Source organism: Dipteris shenzhenensis, chromosome 3 (assembly GCF_047967505.1).
Source record: "Dipteris shenzhenensis isolate YYH24624 ecotype China chromosome 3, Dip_SZ_1.0, whole genome shotgun sequence".
NCBI classification, from domain to species: domain Eukaryota; kingdom Viridiplantae; phylum Streptophyta; class Polypodiopsida; order Gleicheniales; family Dipteridaceae; genus Dipteris; species Dipteris shenzhenensis.
In genome coordinates this window covers 1,051,569-1,077,230 of record NC_141598.1, presented here as the reverse complement: position 1 = coordinate 1,077,230, position 25,662 = coordinate 1,051,569, and the positions used below count along the sequence as shown (strand labels likewise).

Below are 25,662 nucleotides of genomic sequence, written 5' to 3'. Positions count from 1 at the left end.
ATCAATGTTACTCGATGGGAAGAACTGTGTGATCCTGCTCTGAGAGGTGTCTGATGGTGTGGCCAAGCCTCGTCGCCTGAGTAAGTACTCTTTGTGTCAGACCCCCTCGTGAATAAAGGCCGCAAGGCATCTCTGATCTAGGTAGGCGAGGAATTTGGAAAGGAGCCTGGAGCCGTCTCTGAAGAGACGGTGGTAGCGACCTCGGATCTCGTAGTACACTGGGCACCTAAAGGAGATCTTCAACAGCCTACAAGGCTTCAACCTTCAAGTCTTCTTTTGCTCCTTTGCCTTATTTGCCAAATTTGCAGCTTGCAGGTCTGCAATTTGGAAATGGGAAGACAAAGAGGACTTGAAGTGGAATTGTATGATTCATGAAATTATTAATTGTTTGTCATTTAATCTATTGGAATTTGGAATAGAGTCTAGACTATTGGAAAATCCAGATTCCAAATTATGCTTTATTGCTGACTTATAAAGGGCTCGATTTTCATAGGTTGGTTAAAATCAAAGAGAGCCTTCATCGCATGATGACTAGTTCAGATTGGTTGGACTGGAATGACTCAAGATTTACTTTGTTTCCGATGCCAGACACCTTCGATGGCTCGAGCTCGTGTGCCATGAGTACTTGCTGCCGCAGAGGCTACACATGCACCTGCCTTGGCCTTGGGAGTACCGCAGGCTTCATTGTTGGTTTGTAGTTATTAGCATTGAGCTTGAGGATCACGAGGAGACCTGTATGCAGCTGCTCGAGCATTGTCATTCCCAAGACGTAGAGGCAAAGATGAGTGTGACGGGATAGACTTGGAGCATCCTATAGAGCAGCAGTCCAAGGAACAGGCGGAGGTGAAGATGGAGGAGGCAGACAATGCAGACTCGGAGGAATGAGATCAGAGGTGAGCTAGGGACTCGTTTGAGGATGATTTTTTTTCCATCTTCCTATTCAGATGAGACATCATTTGCTGATCACATTGACGAGGCAGAGATATGGCCACAGACCTTGGAGTGGGTTTTATCTCTATAGTCTAGGCCATTGAGACTTGGTTTCTAGGCTCTAGCAGACTGCAGCCTAGCTAGCTATTCAATGCTACTTATATGTATTGCTTTTTGTTATAACGTTTAAGGCTAATGCATCTCAAGAAAACATAAATATCATCAATCAAACAAAGACAAGACAATAGTTCCCATGAACAATGATGACGAGTCAACACAATCATTTAGCACTACATCAAATGATTGATGCAGCTATGCTGTAGGGTTGGATATAGGAGAGCACAAAACTCAACCGTAAAACAATCATTCCATGCATAGGATTGATGGTTTCATGCCAAATATAGATAACGATTATGCAATTAGAAAAATAGACAATGAACCATTCCCGAGTAACAGCAGGCCACAGTCTTATCACATGTGCAGTAAGGATCTCGAGCAAGTTTATTTCTAAGGGTGAGCTTGTCATAAACATGATTAGATTAAAAAACATAAAGGAGACTGGATAGAAAGGACATAGTTACGACTTTGGAGGTTTGTTTAAATATAACATTTAAATAGATACAACTTGCAACCACAAGGAATATAAACAAAAAAATAAATGTGGAGGGTTTATCACGGAGACTGCTTTCTACCCTAAAACCTTTGGCTTGTAAATTAGAAGCAAGTGTTCTGATGGTGTTGACTTGTCTACTGCGTTTTCTTTTGAATGGTAAGGCCTTTGCTTCACCAGAGACCAGAATTGGTTTTCACCCAGATGCTGGAAGCTCCTTCTTGTTGTCATGCCTCAAAGGATCCATTGGTAAGCCTCATCTTGATAGAGACTCACTATAATCTGTTAGAAATCTTGGTTATTCTATTAACAAAGAAATTAGGGCACCTTATGGTGAAAGCTGTTGCTACAGGAGAATATTTGGCTCTGACTGGAGAGAAACTGGATTCAACGGACATGATTATGGCTGGCCTTGCCTATAACCCTATTGATAGTAAGGTGCAGGTTTGATATGATTTTGAAAGCTAATTGCAGTCGTGGTTGATTGTGATTATTTTTTTGCACTCTGATTTTTGTGTGGCTGTCAGCAGCTAAACCCAGGGTGGCAAATTCTAAACATGTATTTGATGCAGAAAATACATGAAATTATGCATCAATTGCATTCTTTGGACACAGATGATGAGGATATTGTAGAACACATTCTAGAAGGATTCGAAGAAGGTATTGAGGTGGATCCGGACAGCTTTTTGCACAGGTGTCTCATTTTACCTTCTGGATTAATGGATTGTTTGTGTCGAACTGTGGAGTTTTTTTTTCAAAATACTGGAGTCTTTACTAGCTTAGAGTTTATGGTTTCTTGTGCGACTTAAATCATCAGCTGAAAGTGGGCCTGATAGCACTGCGTCTCCAACCCCGCCAAGGATTGAGGAAGCATGCCCTCTCTGTTGGAAAGGTCACCTCCCCATCTGTAAGCCCCCAAATGAGGAGAGCATGGGGGAGGGAGACCTAGGGCAAGGTATGCCCAGAGAGAGAGGAAGTACTTGGCAGATCAGGGCCACCATGGTGGGCAGAAATGGTACAGCAGTGCCATGTGGCTGTCCATGGATGGAGAGGACAGGCCTGTACACGGAAACCAGCAAGAAGGGCTGTGTGGACAGGGCGGCTGACTTCAGCAGCAGTACGGACCAGTTCGGAGCTGACACGTGGCTGGAGAGAACCTGGCAGAGGGCAGATTTAGCAGGATCATAGGCGCATCGATGGTGACACACATGGCAGAGAATGTGGGCAGGTTCATGACCTGTAACAGGTCTTGCAAGGAGACGCATTAATGGCGGGTGTACCAGCAGGAAGGTCGGCCATCTTGGATGGGCTGGTTGGGCTGGTTGGAGCCAGCCAACCAAGCCTTGTATAGGCAGACAGAAGGGGTTGGGACCCTACCTTGAAAGGAGGGCTAAAGCCCTTGGAGTGTGGGCCAAAGGCCCTGGAAAAGAGAGCCCCAAAAGGGGCATTTTGTGGCAGACAAGTCGGCCAGGGAGGGGCTGACTGAGTTGGGTATTTAGCCCCTCCCCTGGTCAGTTTTTGCGGCAGGCCTTGGGCCTATAAAAGGAGAGGCCCTGGGCCTCATTCATCATCCAACAGCTCAGCCATCAGAGGAGCAGCAGGAGCAGCTATACTCACACCCTCGGGCCTACATCTAGGAGGCAGAGGAGACTAGGAGTTGCTGCAGACAGAGCTCATCTAGGGCTGGACCTTGGCTGTCTTCTAGGGCAGCAAGGTGTTTGGATCTGGACGGAAAGTCTACTTACGCTCAAGGTGGAGCACGTGGGCTTGAGTCTAGAGATAGCCGGCAGATAGGAGAAGGACCTTGTGGTAAGATCATAGGACCACACCATTGGTGGGACTCTGGATCTATCTCTTTTGTATTGTGTCCATAGCTTTGGACGGAAATATATTATTTTGGTGGTTTTTCTATCTGGCTGGTTCATTGTCTATTGATGAGTCTGCACACCTATGCTATGCACATAAGTTTAAGAAGTTTGTGATTCCACACCCCATACCAAACTGTGTGAGCTCCTGGGCTATTCTATCAGTCTTCTGCTGTGCGTACCCTTTGTTTGGTTGATTTCTAACACACTCGTTAGTCTTGCCTAAGCAGCCGGTGTCATGGCACGCCAACTCGACCTACTAATCTCCACCTGCTGTTTTGCTAGAGTGAATAACTAACTCATGGCTCGACTTTGTGTGGAAGATCACGACCTTGGTCTTACCAAGCTGTAACTTCATGTCCCTTTGTCAAAGAAAGCATGTAGTGCCGCATAATGCGTCTCAAGCAAGATAGGATGAGAGTCCATGCTAGTGTGGTTATATGTCTCCATGGAGTGTGTCCATGAAGGGTGCTAGCTCATTAATAGACTCAACAAGGGTGGAGGACTTTGGGCACCCTTGCTTCACATCGACGGTACTACCTACCTCCACAGACATACCTTGTGGAGTACGAACGATGCTTGCAAATCTCTCATATAAAGCCATGACTGCGAACACGATGGCATTCATGATGCTTGGGTCTTGAATTCATGATGTGAGACGAGCATATCACACAAAATCTGAGTCCTTCTGGAAATCCACAAAGCAAAATAAAAATTCTTTGATGGCATTGGTCAGTAATAGCCTGTACTGTGAATATGTTATTTAGTTACTGTTCTTACTTGAGAGATGATATACCATTAGTGTATAGTGGAGACCCAACACGTTCTATGAGACTAGGCAACTAGATCAAGAACAGTTGGTATTTGTGCACGAATTTGGTTAGCATGTGATCCCTATCTAAGCCCTAGTATAAGTAAATTTTTCACTTCCGTTGTGTAGAAATTAAATATCTTGATAACAAACGAAGAGAGAATATGCAAGATCTGCCCTAGAAGCAACACAAATGACGTACACCATACATTGCTCCTTCATCGACCATACGAGCATATCACAAAGAGGCATGGCATCCAAGCTCTAGAACCTAGACTTTGTATAGCCTCTTTAGAGCCAAATGTGTGGTCTTCAATGTCGCCCATAGATCAGTAGAGGTGATATCTTTTCTATAAAAAATTATCTCCTCCTAAGGCTTTTGGCATATTCTATCCAGGAATTAGCTTTCTAATGGGTCTTTGTTTGGTAAATCCACTGCATCTAGTTCCTAATCCACCATCGAATGTATCCTTGCTCTATACCATCCTTTCTCTCAATTCTTCCATTGCTTTATGAGGGAGCAAGTTGTTGGAATTATCGCCACAATTCATGGCAGTGACCAATGTATGACCAATAAGTGTGTTAGGGGCACTTTTCCCTCAATAGAGGTTTTTTCCGCTAGCCACAGCTAGATCCCTAACTACGGCTAGTGGATATGATAAGGTTTTGTCACTTAGACAAAACCTTTTGCTTTTTGTATCTTTCTCTATCTTATCTATTCTACGTTTGCACTCTTCCTGCTCTCTTGCATCCTTGCTTTCTTGCATCCTTCATTTGGCATCGGAGCCCAGCTCCCGGACCTGCTTCTACACTCTCTCCAGCTTGAGCCGTACAAGCAACTCAGCTCTAGCCGTACAAGCAGCTCAGCCCTACTCGACGCTGTCCGTACGGCTTTGCCCATGGCTGTATGTCAGCCTGTGTTGTGTTGCTCTGTCGATGTGCTCGTTCGTACACAGCTCGTGTGCTGTTCCGTCCGTACCTGTACGACGATCGTACGTTTTCTTGTCACCGTCCGTACAACAGTACGAAGCTGTACTGTTTGCCGTCCGTACTCACCCTGCTGTCCTACTCCGTACAGTTCCAGTAGACATGCGATCGTACAACTCTCGTACACTGACTGCACAACCGCACATTGCCGTACAGCCGTACAAGCCCCTCCGTACATGATCGTACAGTCCGTATTGTACAGACTGCTGTACAATTTCAGTTCTACTTGCAGGTGCATTTTGCAGGGATAGCCATTTGTTTGGATCTGTTGGAAGATAAATTCGGGGCAGATTTTCTTGCTTTGCAGGCTTTGCAGATAAATCTGCAAATTTGGGGCTTTTCCAGGCAAAATGCAAATTTGGGGCTTTCAGTAAATTTGCCCTCTTACGGTTGGAATTTCCTGCAAGAATTTGGGGCTTTTGGCATTTAGATGCAATTTGGCAATCTACAAGTTGTTTGGCATCTTTGCAGGTAGTTTTGGACTTAGTTTGAGTGACATTGCAGGCATTTGCATTTTTTTGGAGTATTATTTTGGTAGCTTTTGGGCATTTGCAAGACATTTTGGGTGCATTTTGAGCCTAAGATTGGCTTTGTCAGTAAGCTGTCATTGTGGGCAGATTTTTTGGCAGTTTTGGGGTGTGCATCTGAAATCCCAGGAAGGGATATTGTTGTCATAGTTGCTGAATTTTGTTTTCTTTGGCAGTTATGGCCCATAACAATCCCCATGAAGTGTTTGGCATCCTCACATAGGAGGATAAGTTGGATGGTACCAATTACTCCTTATGGAGTTTTATGGTACACAATATTTTAGTTGGTGAACATTTGTGGGAGCCATTGGCTTGGCTTTGTGCCTCTCTTGGATATACACTCCTCTTATTTTTTGTACTTGAAGCCACAGGTGGCTTGGCTTCGTTCTATATGTATATACAAGCACTTTTTGGGCTATGAATTAGTATACACTCCTCTTATTTTTTTGGCATTCAATTTCCTTGTGCAATGTTCTACTTTGTGATGTAAATGTTTTGGAGTTATAATGTTTTATTCGGAATTGTAATCATCAGCTATAGATGTATGTGGAATTGTGCAAATTAAAATGTAGTTGGTTGCAAGAATTGCATTGCACACTGTAGAAATGGGATTCGTGCAAACGTAAAGCATACAAAGCATTCTGTTCAACCACTCATCACCACCATTAAAATTTTAAAAATTTGCAGAATTCTATTTACGTAAGGGGTTCCTAATTTTGTGTAGATAAAAGGGTTGTTCAACGGCCTATGATTAATTTACTAGGGAATCAGTAATACCATGTAATGCATGTCATAGTTACAGTTTCTATGTAGGGAACTCCCGAGTCTGAAACCAGCCTTTTCTGGTTGGTGCCATAACGTCAAGACATTACACTTCCTACCATAGTTGTCTTACAATTCCTTGCCTCTTTGTTTGTCTCCAGTTTTGTACATGGGAAGCCTCCAATTGGTTACGAATCCAATGGGAATCACTCTTTCCTTGCTTGGTTTGCTATACATGCGAAAATTTTTAGATGGATGAGCTTGACACTTTCATTGGAACTCTTGGAGGGGCTGGCTGCTCCCTAGCCGGGTCCTAGTCTCCTCCTTAGCAAAGGGGCTCCAACGACACTTGGACGCACTCCTTAGTTTCTGCGAGACACGTGACTTGAAGGTCAACAGAGGGTTTCATCGATTCACCCGGATACACACAGATCCATCTCGCTCAGTTCTTGAAGATATCGATAAGACAATATCACATTTCATAACACCGACTTCATATTGAGAGTGGATGGGTGGAGGACATACCTAGAGAGGGCTGTATTTGCACTTAATGTGACCATCAGTAGATCGAGTTGGAGGATGAGATTAGAGGTTGCTATCAATATCTTTCCAGGGAGGGCTTTGGACCCCTATCTAGTCTCTTGTCCTAGCTAGATCAGAGATGCCTGACGTGCTTTATCCATGAGGCCTTTCGACACAGGGAGCGTTTGTTCAAGACATATAGGTGAGATCAAGGCGTACAGCCAGAGTCCTTTCAGATTATGACCATTGCGCTCTTCCAACCAAACAACATTGACCATCAGGGCTCAGGGAGATGGTGGATCCGAGGACCAGAACAAGAGACACAACAAACTTGCTAGCGGGTTGAGGCATAGATCAAACTCGGGGACCTTGCCTGCATGCTTTCTAGCTCGGGGGCACGGTCGACAAGAGTGACAATGGCACTTGTTCGTTGCAGGGCCATAGCTAGGAGACCACAACGGACCACACACACAGACATCCGTCAATGCCCCATCACTGGCTTTATGCCACCACAACTTCTTGCATTGTTGACTCCCCCTTAGGCTTGACTTTTGGGTGACCATCGTAGTGTCGCCACCGTCCATGAGTCTAGGGAGTTCTCTAGATGTATTGGTATGGTTAGGATTATGGCTTTTCTTGTATTCGTCATGGGTGGTGATGCTTGCTTAGGGGCTTTGCCCCTTTAGCTCGTGATATCAGGTTCTTTCAGTTTCAGACCCTTTTGTCTTTCAAATACTTTTAATTAACTTTCTTCTCGTTTTACAGTAGCATCATCTATTGTAATCGGCCTAGACTGAGATTGGATCCTTTCCTTTGTTCATTGCTTTACTGCGTGAGCTCTTTAGATATCCAAACTTTAGTGCCCTTTAGCTTGTTGGTTTGTTTGAGAATCTTGGTTCTTGAAATCTTTTCTTTGAAGTAGACGTGTACTTGATTCCCTTTGCGATTGATTGATAAGGCCTGTCCTTCTCATCCCATTCGATTTGTGGTATTGCCTTCTTGAGTTGGGTATACTTTTCTTCCTCAGTGTATTCACCTTCCTCATCAAAACAATTAATGCAACTGTCTTGTAATCCCCCAATGCGTAAGATCTTCTTGTTTCTTGCTATGGCTCCATGCTCTTGTACCTCTCCATAAACATCACATTTGTCAATCTTATTATGCATTGTTGTTGGAATTCCTTGTCCTATAGATTTGAAATCTATGGTATGTTAAGGCATGGGGGAAGGTTGTTGAAGCCATATCAACATAGGATGGCTTCTTGCTAGATGGAGTTGAGGGGAACAGCTTTGTCTTGGGGAACTCCATAAAAAATGACTTGTGCAAACTTGTCTCGCCCTTTGACTATATATAACCCCCAGGTTTTGGCCAAGGGCTCAGCCTAGCATGGGGTTAAAGAGCAAACGCTTGTACGGAGAGAGTATGGGAGGTGTGCGGAGAGATAGAGATAGAGATAGAGAGAGAGAGAGAGAGAGAGAGAGAGAGAGCTCCAACATCCATGGTGATGGCAGACTGTTCTGAGGTGCTGCACCACTTCATGGGGTGTAGTTGAATTTGCTCGCCACTTCTGCCAGCGACAATTCTCATTTCGAGCCTACGTTGGGGGCTTTACCTGTCATCCCAATTGTTGACCATCATCTCGATCATGACCTGTTGACAGGCATCCATGACCATCATATTTAGGCAACCTTCCTCTGCGAAGGCTTTCGGTTGCTCGCATTCACGCTTTGGCTCTCTATCCATAGCTGTGCTTTCTCCTACCTGCATCTCGTCGTAAGTTTCCCCCTTTGTGGTGGTTTCTGCTCAGTGTGTATCTGTGTGCATGAGTTACCGGGCTCTTTTCTTTGTCTCTTTTTCACGAATTTCTGCTCTGCTGTTTTCCCCCCTCTTTTCTCCTTCTGTTGACCCTCTGCAATGTTATATTGGTTCTAACTACTCCACTTGCTTTCACCTCTTCTTTTCCTTATACTTTCATCTATGTTCTTCGCTAGTTCATACTCCCATGTTTTTCGCCTTTCTATGTGTCCTTTTTGCACATTTTAAACTTTGGAGTTTTCCTAGCCCTTCATCTTTTACTGTTCTAGGTTTCGGCTACTTGCTACTATCAGCCTGACTTACGCTTTTCTCGTTTTAATTCACGGGCCTTTTGTGCTGTATTAAAGCTTGGAGATTCTTCTTCTTCCGTTAGAATGGCTGCTTACCAGTATGATAAGACCTTCAACAAGGAAAGAATGGCTCAAAACAAGGAGCAGAAGCAAGCCATGGGTTAGGATGACCCTTCAAATGTTTCTCACGAGTGTATGAAGTTATGCATGAGGGATTTGAAGATACCCGAAAGGACTGGAAAGAGCTTGTTCCGATGGTTGGTATTACGGTTGAGGTGGATGATATTGTGGATCCCGTGAGGGAATGCCAAGATTGCAGTGATAATTTTTTAACGTAGATGCATTCCAGTTGTTGAAGATGTTGGAAACTAGCTGACACGCACTCTGGGTGGATGCTTTGTGTAGAAGGTTCATTATCCAGCTCGAGGTATTTTTGAAGTGATAATGAGAGAGGTAGGTCATAAGCAAATGCTTTTAGAGCATTCTCCCCCCTACTTCAAGTAGCAGATCGTGCATGTATTGCCTTGGTCTCCCACATTGGACTATAAGTGCAATAAAACTCTCCATCATAAAACAAAGTAAGACAACTGTCTTGAGGATGAACTTCACATTTTATTTGGCACTGCTGTCTAGTTTGGGTAGAAGTGGTGGATTTTTTTTCAATACCCGGAAAAATTACTGCCAAAATTTGTGGCCTCTTTGGGAAAGGTGGTGTGTCCACCTCGACAGAATGGGAACTCTAATAGATTTTGCATATTGTGGGACATTGATGTTCCAACTTCCCATCCGAGAATCGTTTTCTGTTACAGTGAACAACGTGGCAATGGGCAATGCATTCTACAAGCTTAAATGGGGTCTTTTTGTAGGAGCGTGTTTTGAATGCACAAAATTTGGTCACATGGCTTCGCAATGCCCTTTGGCTCTACATAAGATGCCTGATGCTATTCTTGCCTCTTTGCAAAATAAGGATGCCCCTGGGTCTGCTGGGATTAAAAACAAAACAAATAAGCCTGTTCTTGTTGTTCAAGATAAAGGAAAGGCTAAGATTGTCTCTGCATCAAATGGTAATTCTGAAATGCCTCTTATAGCTCAAGCAAAAACAAGAGATAAATCCTTGAATGAAGGTTGGCAAACCCCAAGGAAAATTATCTCGGCTAGGAGGCCACTTCCAACTCGTACTTGGATAGGTGCTTCTTCAAATGGGCACACTCTGGCTGAAAATTCAGGTATGGGTATTACTTGGGCGACAGTCACTGTGAGCCGCACTCTCTTCCTAGAAGATGAAGTTGCTTTATTATTGCGTGGCAGTTAGGATCATTCCTTGGATCCTGAGGTAGATATGCAATCTTTATTTCAATCTTGGATGCTATGCTTTTGTGTATACTTGTACATCTGTAAATATGTTAGCAAAACTATAGTGCTTGACATATAATGTAGAGGGGTTGTGTGATTTGCGTAAATAGATGATCATATGGGCATATATCAATAGATTGCAGCCTCATATTGTGGCATTACAAGAGCATAATCAGCATGGTTATGGAGGTCAGACTGACACTTTGCGGGTATGACTATTTTATGCCGGCCAAGAATTCTTTCCAGGATTAGTTCTTCTTTACACACCCGGGAGCACTTCATACACCTTTGCCCGTGCATAGACCGTACACAGTCCGTGCACATGCCGTACAAGATCCTCTCCTTGGCTCGCCGTACGGTATCCTTCTCTCAGCTCACGCAATCTAAGTCTGGCGTCTAACAGCCTTTTTTAGCCTCGATCATCCAACCAGGACCTCCTCTGTTGATCCCCGGTGCTTCCACTAGCCTTCTTGCCAATTCCATCAACATGCATGTAAGGGGGTGTGCATTTGGAAAGTGCCACGGGGCATGCACACGTCTTGGGTGCCCTTAGCCCCCTCTTTGGGCCCTCTTTGGAGCCCTCCAATGGCCCCAAATATTTAATACAGCCCCATTCATATATGCCTAGGGGTCCTTTGCTCACCTAGCAACCCGCATGCAAGGTTAAAAGGTCACGCCCTCGTGACAAGGGCTGCTGCTCAAAGGATTTTTTTACTTTGAGGTTCTTACATTGCTTAAGATTCTTAGAAGCTTAATTCTGAAAAGACTTTGGCCATTTAAGGTCTCTTTTTCTGCTTGAGCACCACAAAACTCCAATCGTTTGGAGGGCAAATACAAAGGGGAGATCATGCTTTTTGCTTGTTCTCATTAGGTTAAATCGTGAAGAAACATGAATTTTTCAAAGTTGCTCATGGTTGCGATGATGATAATAGAGCGCTCTAGCAACAGTTGATTGATGTGTGGCTGATTGAATGTTAATCTATATAATCTTTTTATAGTAAAACGGTGCATGGGACATCTAGACTATGCGGAATCATCGTTTACTATTGGCAAGCGAAGTAGGTGTGCCATTGTACTGTGGAAGACATGTCCTCTAAGTAAACAAGGTTACCCTAGTAGATATTTTGTAGTCTGCTTGCCTTTATCTGGAAACTAGCATCAACATCTATTCTAGAGGATGTGCCACTTTATGCTTGCTGATCCAATTGAAACGTTTACTGTCACTGTTGATGTCTCTTGTGCCTAGAACCATTTATCGTTCTGATCCTAGTGCTATATTGCTCTTAATCTCCTTTGTGCTTCTAATAGAAGCTGTCAACTATCGTCCACCACCTTATTGACTGCCATAACTAATACAAGATGTGATTTAGGAAATCATTAGTTAAAACCAGGTATTGCATACAGAATCTCTGCGAGGCGGGTAAAGTGATAGTATCCCATGAAACCCTGGCCCTAGTGTCCTCAGAACCATCACCACCACTCCACAGGAAGTTCCGGAGCAATCTCCTCACCTGACGGATCGAGTCAGCATGAAAGCACCAACATGACGCAACGTACCACATAGTCGCTAGTAGAACCTGGTTGAGTACCAGCGCTCTTCCGACCAAAGAAAGTCTAGCCGTGCTCGAGCACCATAAAACAGATTTCAAGTCTAGGGACTTAGAAGTGCATGTCTTGAAACAAGTACAGACACACGATGTCCAATATTCCAGTGAACAAAAACTTGACTATTTTACTTAAACGTTGTGCTACAATGCCTGTTATATCAAAATCGATTGTTTGCGAGCTAAAGATGCATTCTTCAACTGAGCCCAAGAACACTATTTTATGCTTCTAGAGAACCCACGAACTGCTACATTAGACATAGATGCTCTTTATTGTCACCTAAGCTTCCCGTTTTGACTAGGGAGAAATAGGAAACTAGGATAAAATAAAAGAAATTAGGAAAAAAAGGGGGGGAAAGAGGAAAAGCAAAACTTAGGAAAAAATAGGGAGAGAGAGGAAAAATAGGAGGAGGAGAAGTTTGAGAGAGTTGAACTTAGGAAATTTAGGAAAAAGAGAGAGGAGTGATTAATGAGAGGAGAAAATAGGGAAATTGAAGAACTAAGGGGAAGTTGAGAGAGAGAGAGAGAGAGAGAGAGAGAGAGAGAGAGAGAGAGAGAGAGGAAAGATAGAGAATTAGGGATAGGAAAATTTTAGGAAGATTTTGGAAATTTTTAGAAAATAGGAAAATATTAGGAGAAAAAATAGTTTTGTTTACAAACAGGTTTTAGATTAAGGAAAAGGGGGGGGGGGGGGTGAGAAAGGGTGTGTGGGAAATTAAAAGAAAGAGAGGGGAAGGGTAGAGAGTGTGGGAGGAAGTTTTATTTGAAGAGAGAGAGAGGGGAGAGGTAGTCAAAAAAGTTTTACCAAAGGGGTAACAAGGGAAAGAATGTAAGTTGCATGGAAAAAAGGAAGAAAAGGAGTGTGTGTGTGTGTGTGTGTTGCTCTTGCATTCCGATCTCTGATTCTGAGCTTTTCCTTCTCCTCTTTTGCCCTCAACTGGCAGGCCATGCTGACTCTAGCCAAAGCCCCCTCTACCCACAACAACCAGCCGTGATCCACAGGAGTGTCCACTGACAACCAAGTCTCTCTTAACCGTTCCACGAACTCTGTATCTTGAAAAACAAAGTCCGGAACTCTGACAGAGCCTGTGCTCTCCAATCGAGAGGTAGGAAGAATCTGTAGTAGGACTGGAGCATGGTCAAATAAAACATAACCCGGGCGGATCCCAATCTGTCCTCCTCTGGCCTGACCCCAATGGCCAATATAAAACCTGTCAAGTCTGACCAAAGAAAGAGAGCCATGGAAAACCCCGGACCAAGAGAATTGAAGACTGTCTGCCAATTGACGAAAGTCGTCTAATCGAGCAGCATCATGAAGTCCAGCATGCAAAACAAAACTATCCCACTCCACTCTCTCCCTATCGGAAAGGCCACCCTCTGTCTGACCCGACTTGTCTTCAGCGAATTCAACCATGTTGAAATCACCTCCAACAATCCAGGTGTCTGCCTGAGGAAGGGACTCTCTAAGTTTGCGGATGGTCCTCCGCATCTCCCCTTTCCGGGGTCTCCTGCACATAAGTCTCAACTCTCTGCCATCTGTGAGCTCGTACCTAGGGCTGCTCGTACTGCTGGCTCTCCCTCTGTCTCGGTCTCCTCCGAGCTCTCCGTGAAAGCTGTACCACTGGAGGCACCTCCACGTCCTCTGATTCCACTGGAGGCTCCCCCAGAGGAGTCTCCTCTCGTTCTGCTGAATGAGTCGAAGCAGGCTCAGAGACCCCTGGAGGCTGAACTGAAGGCTCTGGGTCTCTCGTAGGATGAGAAGGATCCGGAGTCTCTGATCGAGGCCTACGACTGGGGCAATCCCTAATAAAGTGACCTCTCTTCCGACAGAAAAGACACTGATCAGGAAGCCCCTCGTACAAAACCCTCTGCTGCATCTGGACCCCATCTCCCGTGGAGTACGAAATCAAAGTAGGCAAAGGTCTAGGAGGGGGGAACTCTGAAGTGAGTCTGACCCTCGTAACACCTGTACCAGCAAGTGACTGAGCATAGGAAAGTCTAGCGCCTGATGGGATGACTGTACCTGCCACACTAGCCATATGCTCCACAGCTCTGTGACAAGAGCTAACCTCATCAGGAAGTCCAGGGAAAAGCATCCAAAAAGAGACCTGACGCGGTCTCGGGGACGTAGTACTGAAGTGCTTCCGCCAAGGTCACAAATGGATGACTCTGCTCTGAAACTGAATCGGAGAGCTCATAAGTACTCTTTGAGCCTGCTCTGTGGACTGAAGGCCAAAAGAAAAGTACCCTCTGCCAAGCAATCGAAAAACTGTAACTGAGACACCCAATGAGGCCATGCTGGTGTACACCCAATCACGTAACTGTTGGCCTCTACCGGGGAGAAAGCCAAGGATGTGCGTCAAACGAAAACCCTCCTCCGCTACCTCAATCATCTGCTCAATGTCAGGAGGAAAAGAAACTGTGACTTTGATCTCCTCAGGTTCGGCGACAGGAGTGGCATTAGTGTCCTCCATTGTCTCAGCTTCGCTGTCCTGAGGGGAGGAGCTATCTCTGCTGAAAATACCCACTAAGAACTCGCAACCAACCACTAGAATCCCAAAAACCCCCTGGTTAAAGAATGCTCCCAACTTCAGCCTGCGTGGAATGACAACAGACCGCTGAATGCAGAAGCAAAAACCTCCGCCAATGCTTGGAAGCAGCCCAGGAACACAGCTCCCCGGAACTCACGCAGAACAGTCCCGGAAGAGGGCCCTGAAGCCCAACCTGAGATGCAAGGGAGGGGGCAGACGGCAGCTACTGGCGGCCTAGAAGGCAGCCTGAAGGGGCGACCTGAAGGGGGCAAGGGGAGCTCGACCAGCAGGGCGCGACCTGGACAGCCAGTCGGGCTGAAGGGGGGGGCGCAACGCGAACAGGCTAAGGGGGGGCTCGACCACCAGGGCGCCCCTGCAGCAGCCAAACGGGCTGAGAGGAGGCGCAACGCGAGCGGGCAAGGGGGGGCGACACGCTTCCAAGGGAAGCCTGCGCAGCCTAGGCAGCAGGGCGCTGCCAAGGGGGCAGGTCGCGGCCAAGGGGCAGGGCGCTGCCAGGGGTGGCTGATGGCGACGGACGAAGGCGGGGGGCAGCAGCAGACGGAGCTCCTCCTACGACAAAACTCTATTTTTGGACCAAACAATTTGTTTTGCCTCTAGGAGGATCATGTTCATCTGGCAGAGCCTGTATCTTTTGCTCCTCTCTCCCCATCCTTCAGGGGCACATGGGTTTTTCTTTCCACACATGTATCGCTTCTGAGTTCTCTTAATGCTTTCGTATTTATTCATTTATCACTCATGCAGCCATCCCACCTCTCTGTGGGTGCTTCAAAGCGTTTTGATTTCTATATAGTTGACAGGTTCCCAGTCTTACCAATGCAATCTGCTACTGCTCGTTTTGTACATCTGTACAAGGGGAATTTTTTAGAAAGCTGGTGGGTTTTAATTATTGAGTTAAAAGGAAGGAGCGGTCTAAGAGCACAACTAAGGAATGGGTTGTATAATACATTATATGGAAAATTTCAGTATCATTGAAACTTGTGATATGTTGTCCTTCAGACAAGGCCAAATGCCAAGCGAAAGGCTCATATCAAGTGTTTTCTTTTATTATTGATGGAATTAACAAGTCTTTGTGACTCATTTCTACACTGATAAGGAGATAATTTTATGCTTTGCAGGAGGGATGCAATTAACAGGTGTTTTTCTCATGAGAGAGTTGAAGACATCATCTATGCTCTTGTGAGTGAACTCTAGAGTTTCCGTATGGGGTCTTCTCTCTCACTTGCACTCGCACTTATGTTCAAATTATGTGGTCACCATATGAGGCTTTACTCGCACGCGCACATGCACAACGCTTGTGCTTAAGTCCATGCCACTCCCGCACGCACACACACACACACACACACACACACACACATACTCTCTCTCTAGCATGGGTGATGATGCTCGTTTCAATAGCTCCACCCTTTCAGCTTGTTGTATCAGGTTTCTTATTGTCTCATAGACCCATCGGTCTACCTAAGACTTTAATAAACTCTGTGTATGTGTGTGTGTGTGCATGCACACGCTTTTTTTTTGGCTGAAACCACTGTATGTGCGCGTGTGTGTGTGCACGCTTACACACACACGCACACACACACACACACATGCACACACTTATTTCTTTTTTGGGTTGAAATCCAGTTCACACACACACTTTTTTTGGTAAATCCATGATTATATTATCAGCAAAATTTACATGAGGGTCTCAAAAAAGCAGAGAGCCTCAACAGGAAATCAAAAGCAAAGAAAAACTATTTCCAGGCATGACTGAGGAAGATCTCCTTGATGGCAAGCATCATAGATAGATTGCCGTAGGGAGAGTCTGAAATATTCATAAGATTGCAAGAACGGATTCCCAAAATATCGCATGTTGTGATCCTGCCATATGGTCCAAAAAGCCCAATATCTGACCCAGTTCAAAAGTAAAGAGTAATGGACCAGGGTTGCAGGAAGTCTGCCAAAAAGCCAAAAATGACACACACACACACACACACACACACACACACACACACACACACACACACACACCCACCCTTTTTTTTTTTTTGGGTGAAATCATTGATTGATTATATTGTATGAGTAGCAACCTCAAAATAAGGTGCTACAATTACATCAACTGAAAATTTCAGTATATGCCAAAAAGACCTCATGATCTATGCAGCGGGTCTGCAAGCAATCAAAGAAAGATTGCTGCAGAGAATGCCTAAAAAAGCCAAACAGAGAGAAAGTAGGATCACCAAAGACTTTACAATTCCTATGTGTCCATAAAGTCCATAGTGCCCAGTAGCGAACCCAAACGAAGAAAAGATGAAACTCCGGTCTAGATGGATGAAACCCAAATAGCCATAAGAACTTCCCAAACGGAATAGATGGGAATCTCGCTCGCAGGTGTTGTCGAAGCAGATCAAAAAACTCACGAGAGCACGGCAATGCCAAAACAAGTGAGGCACAATCTCCGAAGAAGCAGAACATCTATGGCAAAGTGCAGGGGCAATGTGTCGATGAGCTAATAGTTGTCCAGATGGAAACACTTCCAAAAGAACTCGCCAAAAGAAAACCTGTTGCCGAAGCGGTACTTTATAGGCCCAAAGTTGCTGTAATCTTTTCCTCCACCACTTGGTTGGGCGATGCATTCGCCAAACAGAATCACCTCTCTCTGAAACCCAAGGTTGAGGCAAAAGGATTTTATACAATGCAGGTACAGTAATCTGAGATAGCCTCAAAGGACGAGAAGAGGACCCTGGAGAAGTCAAAGTCCAATCTTCCAGTCGGTCCTGGAGTTCCAAAGGAGGAATCGGAACAAAGGGCGAAAGCATAGAAGTAATTTGTCGCCACAAAGGACGATAATGAGAGCCCAATCCATATGTTGTGGCTGCTAGAGAAAAGGGGAGCACAACACAGCACAGTATCACTTCAGTTCAGTACACTTTGGGGAGTGAACTACATTCAGCTCACTCTCTCCATTTTGCTCACTCTTGCTCTTGCTTCCTTTCTTTTCTCACAAAAAGACCAAATCATGCACTTGGAGTCTCTACTCCCACTGCTGCTATGTAGAATGCGGAGTTATGGCATGCTAAATATGGGCATATGAAGTTTGGCAGCTTGATGACACTTCAAAAGTTTGAAATGGTTGATGTTTTATATCCTTTGGAGTCACCTCCTCATACATGTGAAGGATGCATACTTGGGAAGATGTATAGATTTGCCTTCAAGAAAGATGGTGCAGTACGAGCTGTCCGTAAATTACAGCTCATTCACAATGATGTCTGTGGTCCCATGAGGACTCTTGCCTTGGGTGGTTACTTGTATTTTGTTACCTTTATTGATGACTATTTGAGATACACATGGGTGTATGGTCTCAAGGAAAAATCTGATGTGTTTCTCCATTTTTGACATCTTGTTCCAAGGTGGAAAATGAGACAGGGCTCAAGGTACAGACACTTCACACAGATAGAGGGGGGGAGTATATTTCTCATGCATTTAAGGCTTATTTTCGTCAGTAAATTACAGCTCATTCACAATGATGTCTGTGGTCCCATGAGGACTCTTGCCTTGGGTGGTTACTTGTATTTTGTCACCTTTATTGATGACTATTCGAGATACACATGGGTGTATGGTCTCAAGGCAAAATCTGATGTGTTTCTCCATTTTTGACATTTTGTTGCCAAGGTGGAAAATGAGACAGGGCTCAAGGTACAGACACTTCACACAGATAGAGGGGGGGAGTATATTTCTCATGCATTTAAGGCTTATTTTCTCTGATACCAATTGAAGGAAATGAGATAGCAAGGTGAGAGCAATAGTGTGCAAGTTGGAGAGCAAGAGTGTGCAAGCTGGAGAGCAAGAGAGCAACACACAGTTGTATTAATATAAGATAAGCAAACAAGCTACAAGATTGGGGTTTGTCCAAGTGAAAAAAAAACCAATCCACTAACTGCGGTTAGGGGAAAAAACTTCTAATGAGTGAAAAATGCCCCTAACCCACTTATTAGTCATACATTGGTCATTGCCATGAATTATGGCAATAATTCCAACAAGATATCCTCAGAGAGTGGTGGAGATGGATCCGTGTGTGCCCTGGTGGAGCAAGAAAACACTCAGCTGGAATCTATAGGCAATGGTCTCCAAAAAAATGAACCTTCTTAGGGATCTCCCGGGGTGCCAACCAGGGCGTGAATGTGTGTAACATCACTCCCCAAAAAAGGTGCTGCATATATGTCAGTTGGTCTCACGAGAGTGTCAAAAAGCCAGCCCTTCGTCGGTGGATCCTGGAAATGCGCCTCGAAGCATTATCTCTCTAATTTCCAGGGCACCCTTCCCTCGTGTGAGTCGTGCTTTGGCTGCATGGTTCATCGTGAAGCCTGGTCTTGTGAACACTGCCCCTAGGTACGTGTAGGAGTTCCGACTGCACTATCTCCACTGGCTCCCCACAGTAAGTGAAACTAGGTTGACGTCGATGTTGACGAAGCACTGCTTGGGATGTGTTGAAGATCATAACCTTGGTTTTCCCAAGGTTGACTGTCATGTCCCTCTCTCTACAGAACATCTCCAAGGCCTCGAAGTGTTTCTGCCAAACCCTCTGCTGAGGACGAAATGAGGAGTATCTGTACCATCAAATCAGCCAATAGGAAGCCCTCTCCTCTTAGGCGATCAACAAAGGATATGATCTCATCAATGTATAGTTCGAAGAGAGTCGATGAGAGGGGGCAGCCCTGCTTCACCCCTATGGTGCTCTCAACCCAATCTGATAGCCCCCCAGGAGCGCGGACTCGCCCTCTGACGGACTCGTATAGACTCATCACTCCTGAGATCATGACTTTTGGGAGATGCAGCTCCTGTAGTCGCCTGATCAGGCGAGAGCGAGGAACGGTGTCAAAAGCCTTCCAAAAGTCCACGAGGCAAGTGTAGACCTTTTGGTGTCTCGACTTCGCCTCCTCGATGATGGCTCTCAGGATAAAAATATGATCCAGTGCGGAATGTTGTCTCCGGAAACCTACTTGCTGAAGAGCCCATTGTCGACGGTCCTTTGTATAACTGCTGATCGCCCTCTCCAGTATTGATCCATAAATCTTAGCCAGAGTGTGGCCAATCATGAGAGTGCGGTAGTTCCCAGTATCCATGAGATCCCCTGCCTTATGTATAGGTACAATGGTAGTAGTGCTCCAAGTAGGTGGCAATCTGTGACTATGAACAATTGCACTAAAACTAGGGTCAAGACCTCCTGCCCATGTGCAAAGTGCTCGGTCCTCTTCGGTTGTGCAAACGAAGGAGGGCATTCCTCACGGTCTGCGCAGTGAACAAGTGACAAGTAGTGAGTCTGGGCATAGAGGACATATCTGGTGGCATCTGACTTGGGATATCGTATAAGAAGAATGCATGTCTGTGCCAAATCTCTGGGTGCGTGATGGGAATGGGCCGTTTCTCCTCTGATAGGAATCCCCGATAGTCGGGTCTCCCCCTTGAAAGGATCCGACGACCTCATCAATCCTGTGAGTGAGAAAAGTCTGCTTCTTACGTCGTGTCATCCGACGTGAGATGCGATGCGCCTCAGACGAGGTCAGGTGTCCCAGGGACTGCTCGCGTGTGAGGTGAGCTCTCATCTCCTTACACTCATCATCATACCAAGGGTTCTGAGGCATCTCCCCCTCGAAAGGATCCGACGACCTCATCAATCCTGTGAGTGAGAAAAGTCTTCTTCTTACGTCATGTCATCCGACGTGAGATGCGATGCGCCTCAGATGAGGTCAGGTGTCCCAGGGCTTGCTCGCATGTGAGGTGAGCTCTCATCTCCTTACACTCATCATCATACCAAGGGTTCTGAGGCATGTGTGGGTCGAATCGTAAGGAACAAAAAAGATGCCAGCCTCGTGTACCACTGAAGCTAAAGTGGTTGAAACCTGAGCAAGGTCTACCTCTACTCTGTGTAGGGTCGGAAGCTCTCGAGCTAAGTGACTCACGTAGACTGAATCAAGAGTCCGATCAAAGTGAACATGGGTCAGGGTGGGCACATGGAGGACTCTCTCTGTTGGTAGTGGAAATATAGAATGTCAGGTATGAGTGATCAGCACTGAGTGGGGGAGGGGGTACTACAAAGTCGTGAATCTGAGATGCAAAGGCAAGGGATCCCAATAGGTGGTCCACTGTGCTTGCCCCCCATCCATGTGGGAAACAAGTGAGTCCATCGGATGATGGCCATCTCTGAAGGCCATTGTATATGATCATATCATCTACTGCTCCCATCACAAGTAGGTGCCGCCCATACCCTGTCACATATGGAGCATTTGATGAGTGTCTCACTATCCTGAGCTTAGCTGCATCTAGCTTTGGTACTATTAGGGAATCAGATGCAAAGTCAAGTAGTCCCACCTGGTTGTCCCCCTGTGCGTGCATTGAAGTCACCAAGGAGGAGGGTGTCGACCTGTCTAGAGAACTCAGTGATATCATCATGTATACTCTCATATAGGTTGTTCCCTTTTGTGGCAACGTCAGGTGCATATGATGACGTATCCGGAGGAAAGTAGCACACTACAATGAAGATCGGTCGTGCCTTTTGGTATTTGAACTCTAATCCACATGTGCCGTGCATGTTCCTCTTTCCTAACCACTGAAAGGAGTGGCCTGAGAGCTGATTTGAGAGGACAGCCACACCCCATAAACCTCTTACTCCACTATGCTGTTCCCTTCTCCTGCATTTCGTACTTCTCTTTCTACCTCTCTCGAATGATCACCTTGCCATCTCTGTAAACTGCCCATTTTTTGAATTACGATTGGTTAGATGCGGGTTTTGTCCCATCAGCTGAGGATTGAGGCTAGGAGAGCAGTAGGTATACCCAAAGAGCAGCGGATCTGCACGCTATGTACGATGGGGGCGGTTGAGACAGAGGATCATTTTCTTTGTGTTTGCCCAGCCTACTACGAGATTCGAGGGCGCTACCACTGTCTCTACCTAGAGGGGAGTGGCTTTGGCCCTTCATCAGATTGATCCATTTCAATGACCCGGTCTGTATCGAGATTTTTTAGATGGAGATGTGTTGGCATAGGGAGACATTACTGCGATAGATAAGAGATCAGTAGGGGTTGGCCAGACCACCACTGGACATAGAGGATGACCAGGCACATCGACGCGTCACAGACTTCTATACATTTGAGTCAACCCCAGGACACAGTGAAGTGGAGGAGGAGGAGCTAGCCGACATGAGAGCAGTCTGGATTAGCAGCCGACATGGTACCATGGAGAGAGGGACGAAGAGACCACATGCGCGACACAGAGTCCTCAGAGTACACTCTATTGAGGTCCGACCTATCACAGCCTTCCTCTGGGGAGACCGACAGATACGAGGGGTCACTCTGGACCCTCTATGGCCTACTGGTATTGTCATAATTCTTTCTATCTTAAATGGTACGTTGCCCTATTAGCTAGATTTAGATGCTTGTTTGGGAGAGCCTAAAATGAAATCATTTAGACTTAACAAGCAGTTGTAGCTTGAATGAATAGATTTTGGACTACTTTTTGATTAGCCTTCTCCTTTAGTGCTAGCCTTCATCATGGCTGAGTTGGTCCAGAGTGCTGGCAGAAACTCAGTACGAAGACTTTGTATAAAAGGATGCTCAAGTATGTGTGGGTGTGTGGATTTGTTTGTGTGAGAGCATATTTTTGTACTATGGTCTACACCCACTGTTGGGCGCTGATGACGTCAGTGGGGATGTCATAGTAGCTAGTCCCTGCTATGCGTGATGGAGTTTATGGTTTTCAATCTTAGGAGTGACTATCGTGAGATTGAAACTGCACTATGTTGTGTTTTTAGAGGATGACTTTGGGAATGTTCTTGGATTCATCTAGGTATATGCTTTTTCCGTATTAGCGGACATGCAAATTTCACCTTGTGAAGTTTTCGTCTAAGTTGCGGCCTGTTGGTGGACTTGAGACACTGTTCGTCTCGAAGACTAGGTACTCCAATCGAACGAATCGTGTTTGTCGATCATTGGCTTTGGCTGATGGTACAATTGCCTCTCTTTATAAAGTTTTGCAGCCTCCTTCATGGGTGCGAATAGGATTTTTTCTATGACACGTTCTCCTTGATGGTGGATGAAATGGTTGAGGCGAATTCGGGGTTTGCAATTTTTGGAGAGTTCTCCTTGGGGTTGTTCCATTTGAACAGCTATTGGCTGGCCATTACATTGCTCTTGGTGTTTGTCGCCTATGTGTTTCCTTATGGGAATCTATGCCTCATTTGTTTTGGCATTGCCCAGATTCTGGTGATTTTCTATTTATGCTTAAACAACGCCGTATGGCTCGTTTTCATACAACTAAATTTGGCAAGCTATTCTGGATCTCCAGTGTTCATCTTCTAAGTAAGGGATTTGATCTTTTCTTTCATTGGATCGTTTTTTGGCACTAATGACTCTATGTACGTATTTTTCCTGGTTGTACGGACAAAATCGTACGGATTTTTGACAGTACGTTTTTTGTTTTTTTTTTTTGGGTTGGAATTTTCTGACAAAGCGTACAAACACAAAACAAGCATCAAATGGAACCGCGAGGGTGTCTAACTTAGGGAGAAACAAGCAGCTGCAGCGTGGGAGCATGAGGGCTAGCATGGGATCTCTCTCTCCACACACACCAACACACTCTCTCTCTCTCTCACACACACACGCGCCTCAACAACCGAGTCACACATACTTTTTTTGGGTGAAATCATTGATTGATTATATTATATGAGTAGCAACCTTAAAAAAAGGTGCTACAATTACATCAACTGAAAAGTTCAGTATATGCCAAAAAGACCTCATGATCTATGCAGCGGGTCTGCAAGCAATCAAAGAAAGATTGCTGTAGAGAACGCCTAAAAAAGCCAAACAGAGAGAAAGTAGGATCACCAAAGACTTTACAATTCCTATATGTCCATAAAGTCCATAGTGCCTAATAGCGAACCCAAATGAAGAAAAGATGAAACTCCGGTCTGGATGGATAAAACCCAAATAGCCAGAAGAACTTCCCAAATGGAACAGATGGGAATCTCGCTCGCAAGTGCTGTCGAAGCAGATGAAAAAACTCACGAGAGCACGGACAATGCCAAAACAAGTGAGGCACAATCTCCGAAGAAGCAGAACATCTATGGCAAAGTGCAGGAGCAATGTGTCGATGAGCTAATAGCTGTCCAGATGGAAACACTCCCAAAAGAACTCGCCAAAAGAAAACCTGTTGCCGAAGCGGTACTTTATAGGCCCAAAGTTGCTGTAATCTTTTCCTCCACCACTTGGCTGGGCGATGCATTCGCCAAACAGAATCACCTCTCTCTGAAACCCAAGTTTGAGGCAAAAGGATTTTATACAATGCAGGTACAATAATCTGAGATAGCCTCAAAGGACGAGAAGAGGACCCTGGAGAAGTCAAAGTCCAATCTTCCAGTCGGTCTTGGAGTTCCAAAGGAGGAATCGGAACAAAGGGCGAAAGCATAGAAGTAATTTGTTGCCACAAAGGACGATAATGAGAGCCCAATCCATATGTAGTGGCTGCTAGAGAAAAGGGGAGCACAGTACCAGCATCATCTATAACATCAGCAACCGAGGTGATGCCTTTAAACGAGACAAAGTAGGAACGTCGAGGTTCCTGTAAAGCCAAGGGAGGCTAAAAGACTTTCGACCAGTGAATGCTTTTAGCTCTCAAAGAATTCCCAAGCAAAGATTGCCGTCCATTCCATTCCAGATGAGAAAGAACATGCTTCTTGTCAAGAAGCAAGCGGGAGACAAAAGGGCATCTAGGCAAAGTGCCATCAGTGCGGCCAAAAAAGAAATCCCAGTGATCGAGTTGCCAATGACCAAACGCAGAAATACTGATATGAGTGACCAGAGTCCTAATCATAAGAGCCCAAGGCTGATCACCTTGCAGAAATTGCAGCAACATTTTCCCCCTGTGGGCAAGAATATGCACATGAATATCCGTGATGTTCAATCCACCGGGAGAACAAATGTGATGCATCGAAAGCAGCCAGAGACTTTTTGTGCCATGTTTGGATCGCCAGAAGAGTTCCATAAAGACAGACATGAAAGATGTAAGATCTGCCTTAGTGAACATGATCAATGGCAAGTAAAATTGAATATATGCCACAAGGATGGACTGCACTATTCGAAGACGAACGTGCAAAGGCCAGGTTGCCAGTTTCCAATAGTCAAGCTTTTTCCGAAGCTTAGTCAAAACCCAATCATTTTGTTGTCGGCGAGTGAGTTCCCACCCCAAAGGGCAACTAAGATGACGAACAAACTGAGTGGGTGGAATGATATCCCGGGCCATAATAGACTATGCCAGTCTTTGGAATGCAAAGGGAGCAGCTTAGACTTTTGAAAATTAACATGAAGACCAGCTGCCAAACCATAAATAGAGAGGGCTTGCATCAAGGCACCAAGATCATGGGGCGTATTCTTCGGGGTAAAGAAAGAATCATCAGCATAAGCTTGAGCAACCATGCTGCGATTAGCATCCAATTCCAAGCCATGAAGTGATCCTGTAGCCACAAGATGATCAATATATTGCAGCATAGGATGAGTAGCAATGGCATACAGTAAAGCACTGAGAGGGCATCCTTGGCGGACCGAACAACGAAGAGTCCACTCATCAGAGATATCCCCAGAGATAATGCAAGCCGCATTGCTATCTTTGTAAAGCTAGTAAATAACCTTCCGCATTTTTTGTCCAAACCCCAAAGCTCGCATAGTTTACGAGATGAAATCCCATTGAACTGTGTCAAAGGCTTTTGCAATATCTACCTACAAGAGTAGAACATCCTATTGCGTGTATTTGGCATATTCAATCCCAATATAAGCATTGGCAATGTTCTCTGTGATATGGCGACGTGGAACAAAGCCATATTGGGAGGGATCCAACCCATCATGCAAATAACCTTTAATCCGATCAACCACCATTTTGGCAATGATCTTGTAAATGACTGGCATGAGTGTGATTGGCCTCCAATCACCGAGTGAATCACATAGCTGCTTTTTTGGAATCAGCTTGAGAAGACCCTTTTTCCATGACAAAGGCATCTGCTGATTTTGCCA

General features: G+C 45.2%; 1 protein-coding gene across 4 annotated transcripts in view; it reads left to right on the top strand.

Moving 5' to 3' along the window:
- Nucleotides 1-25,662, top strand: part of LOC147903202 (3-hydroxyisobutyryl-CoA hydrolase-like protein 1, mitochondrial) — a 183,846-nt gene that overhangs the window by 54,821 nt on the left and 103,363 nt on the right. For all 4 annotated transcript variants that reach the window (XM_087372979.1, XM_087372977.1, XM_087372976.1 and 1 more), the window contains exons 8-11: nucleotides 1,705-1,789; nucleotides 1,893-1,978; nucleotides 2,113-2,234; nucleotides 15,744-15,804. In XM_087372979.1, the coding sequence (XP_087229105.1) occupies nucleotides 1,705-1,789; nucleotides 1,893-1,978; nucleotides 2,113-2,234; nucleotides 15,744-15,804 (354 nt within the window). The remainder of the gene's footprint in view (nucleotides 1-1,704; nucleotides 1,790-1,892; nucleotides 1,979-2,112; nucleotides 2,235-15,743; nucleotides 15,805-25,662) is intronic.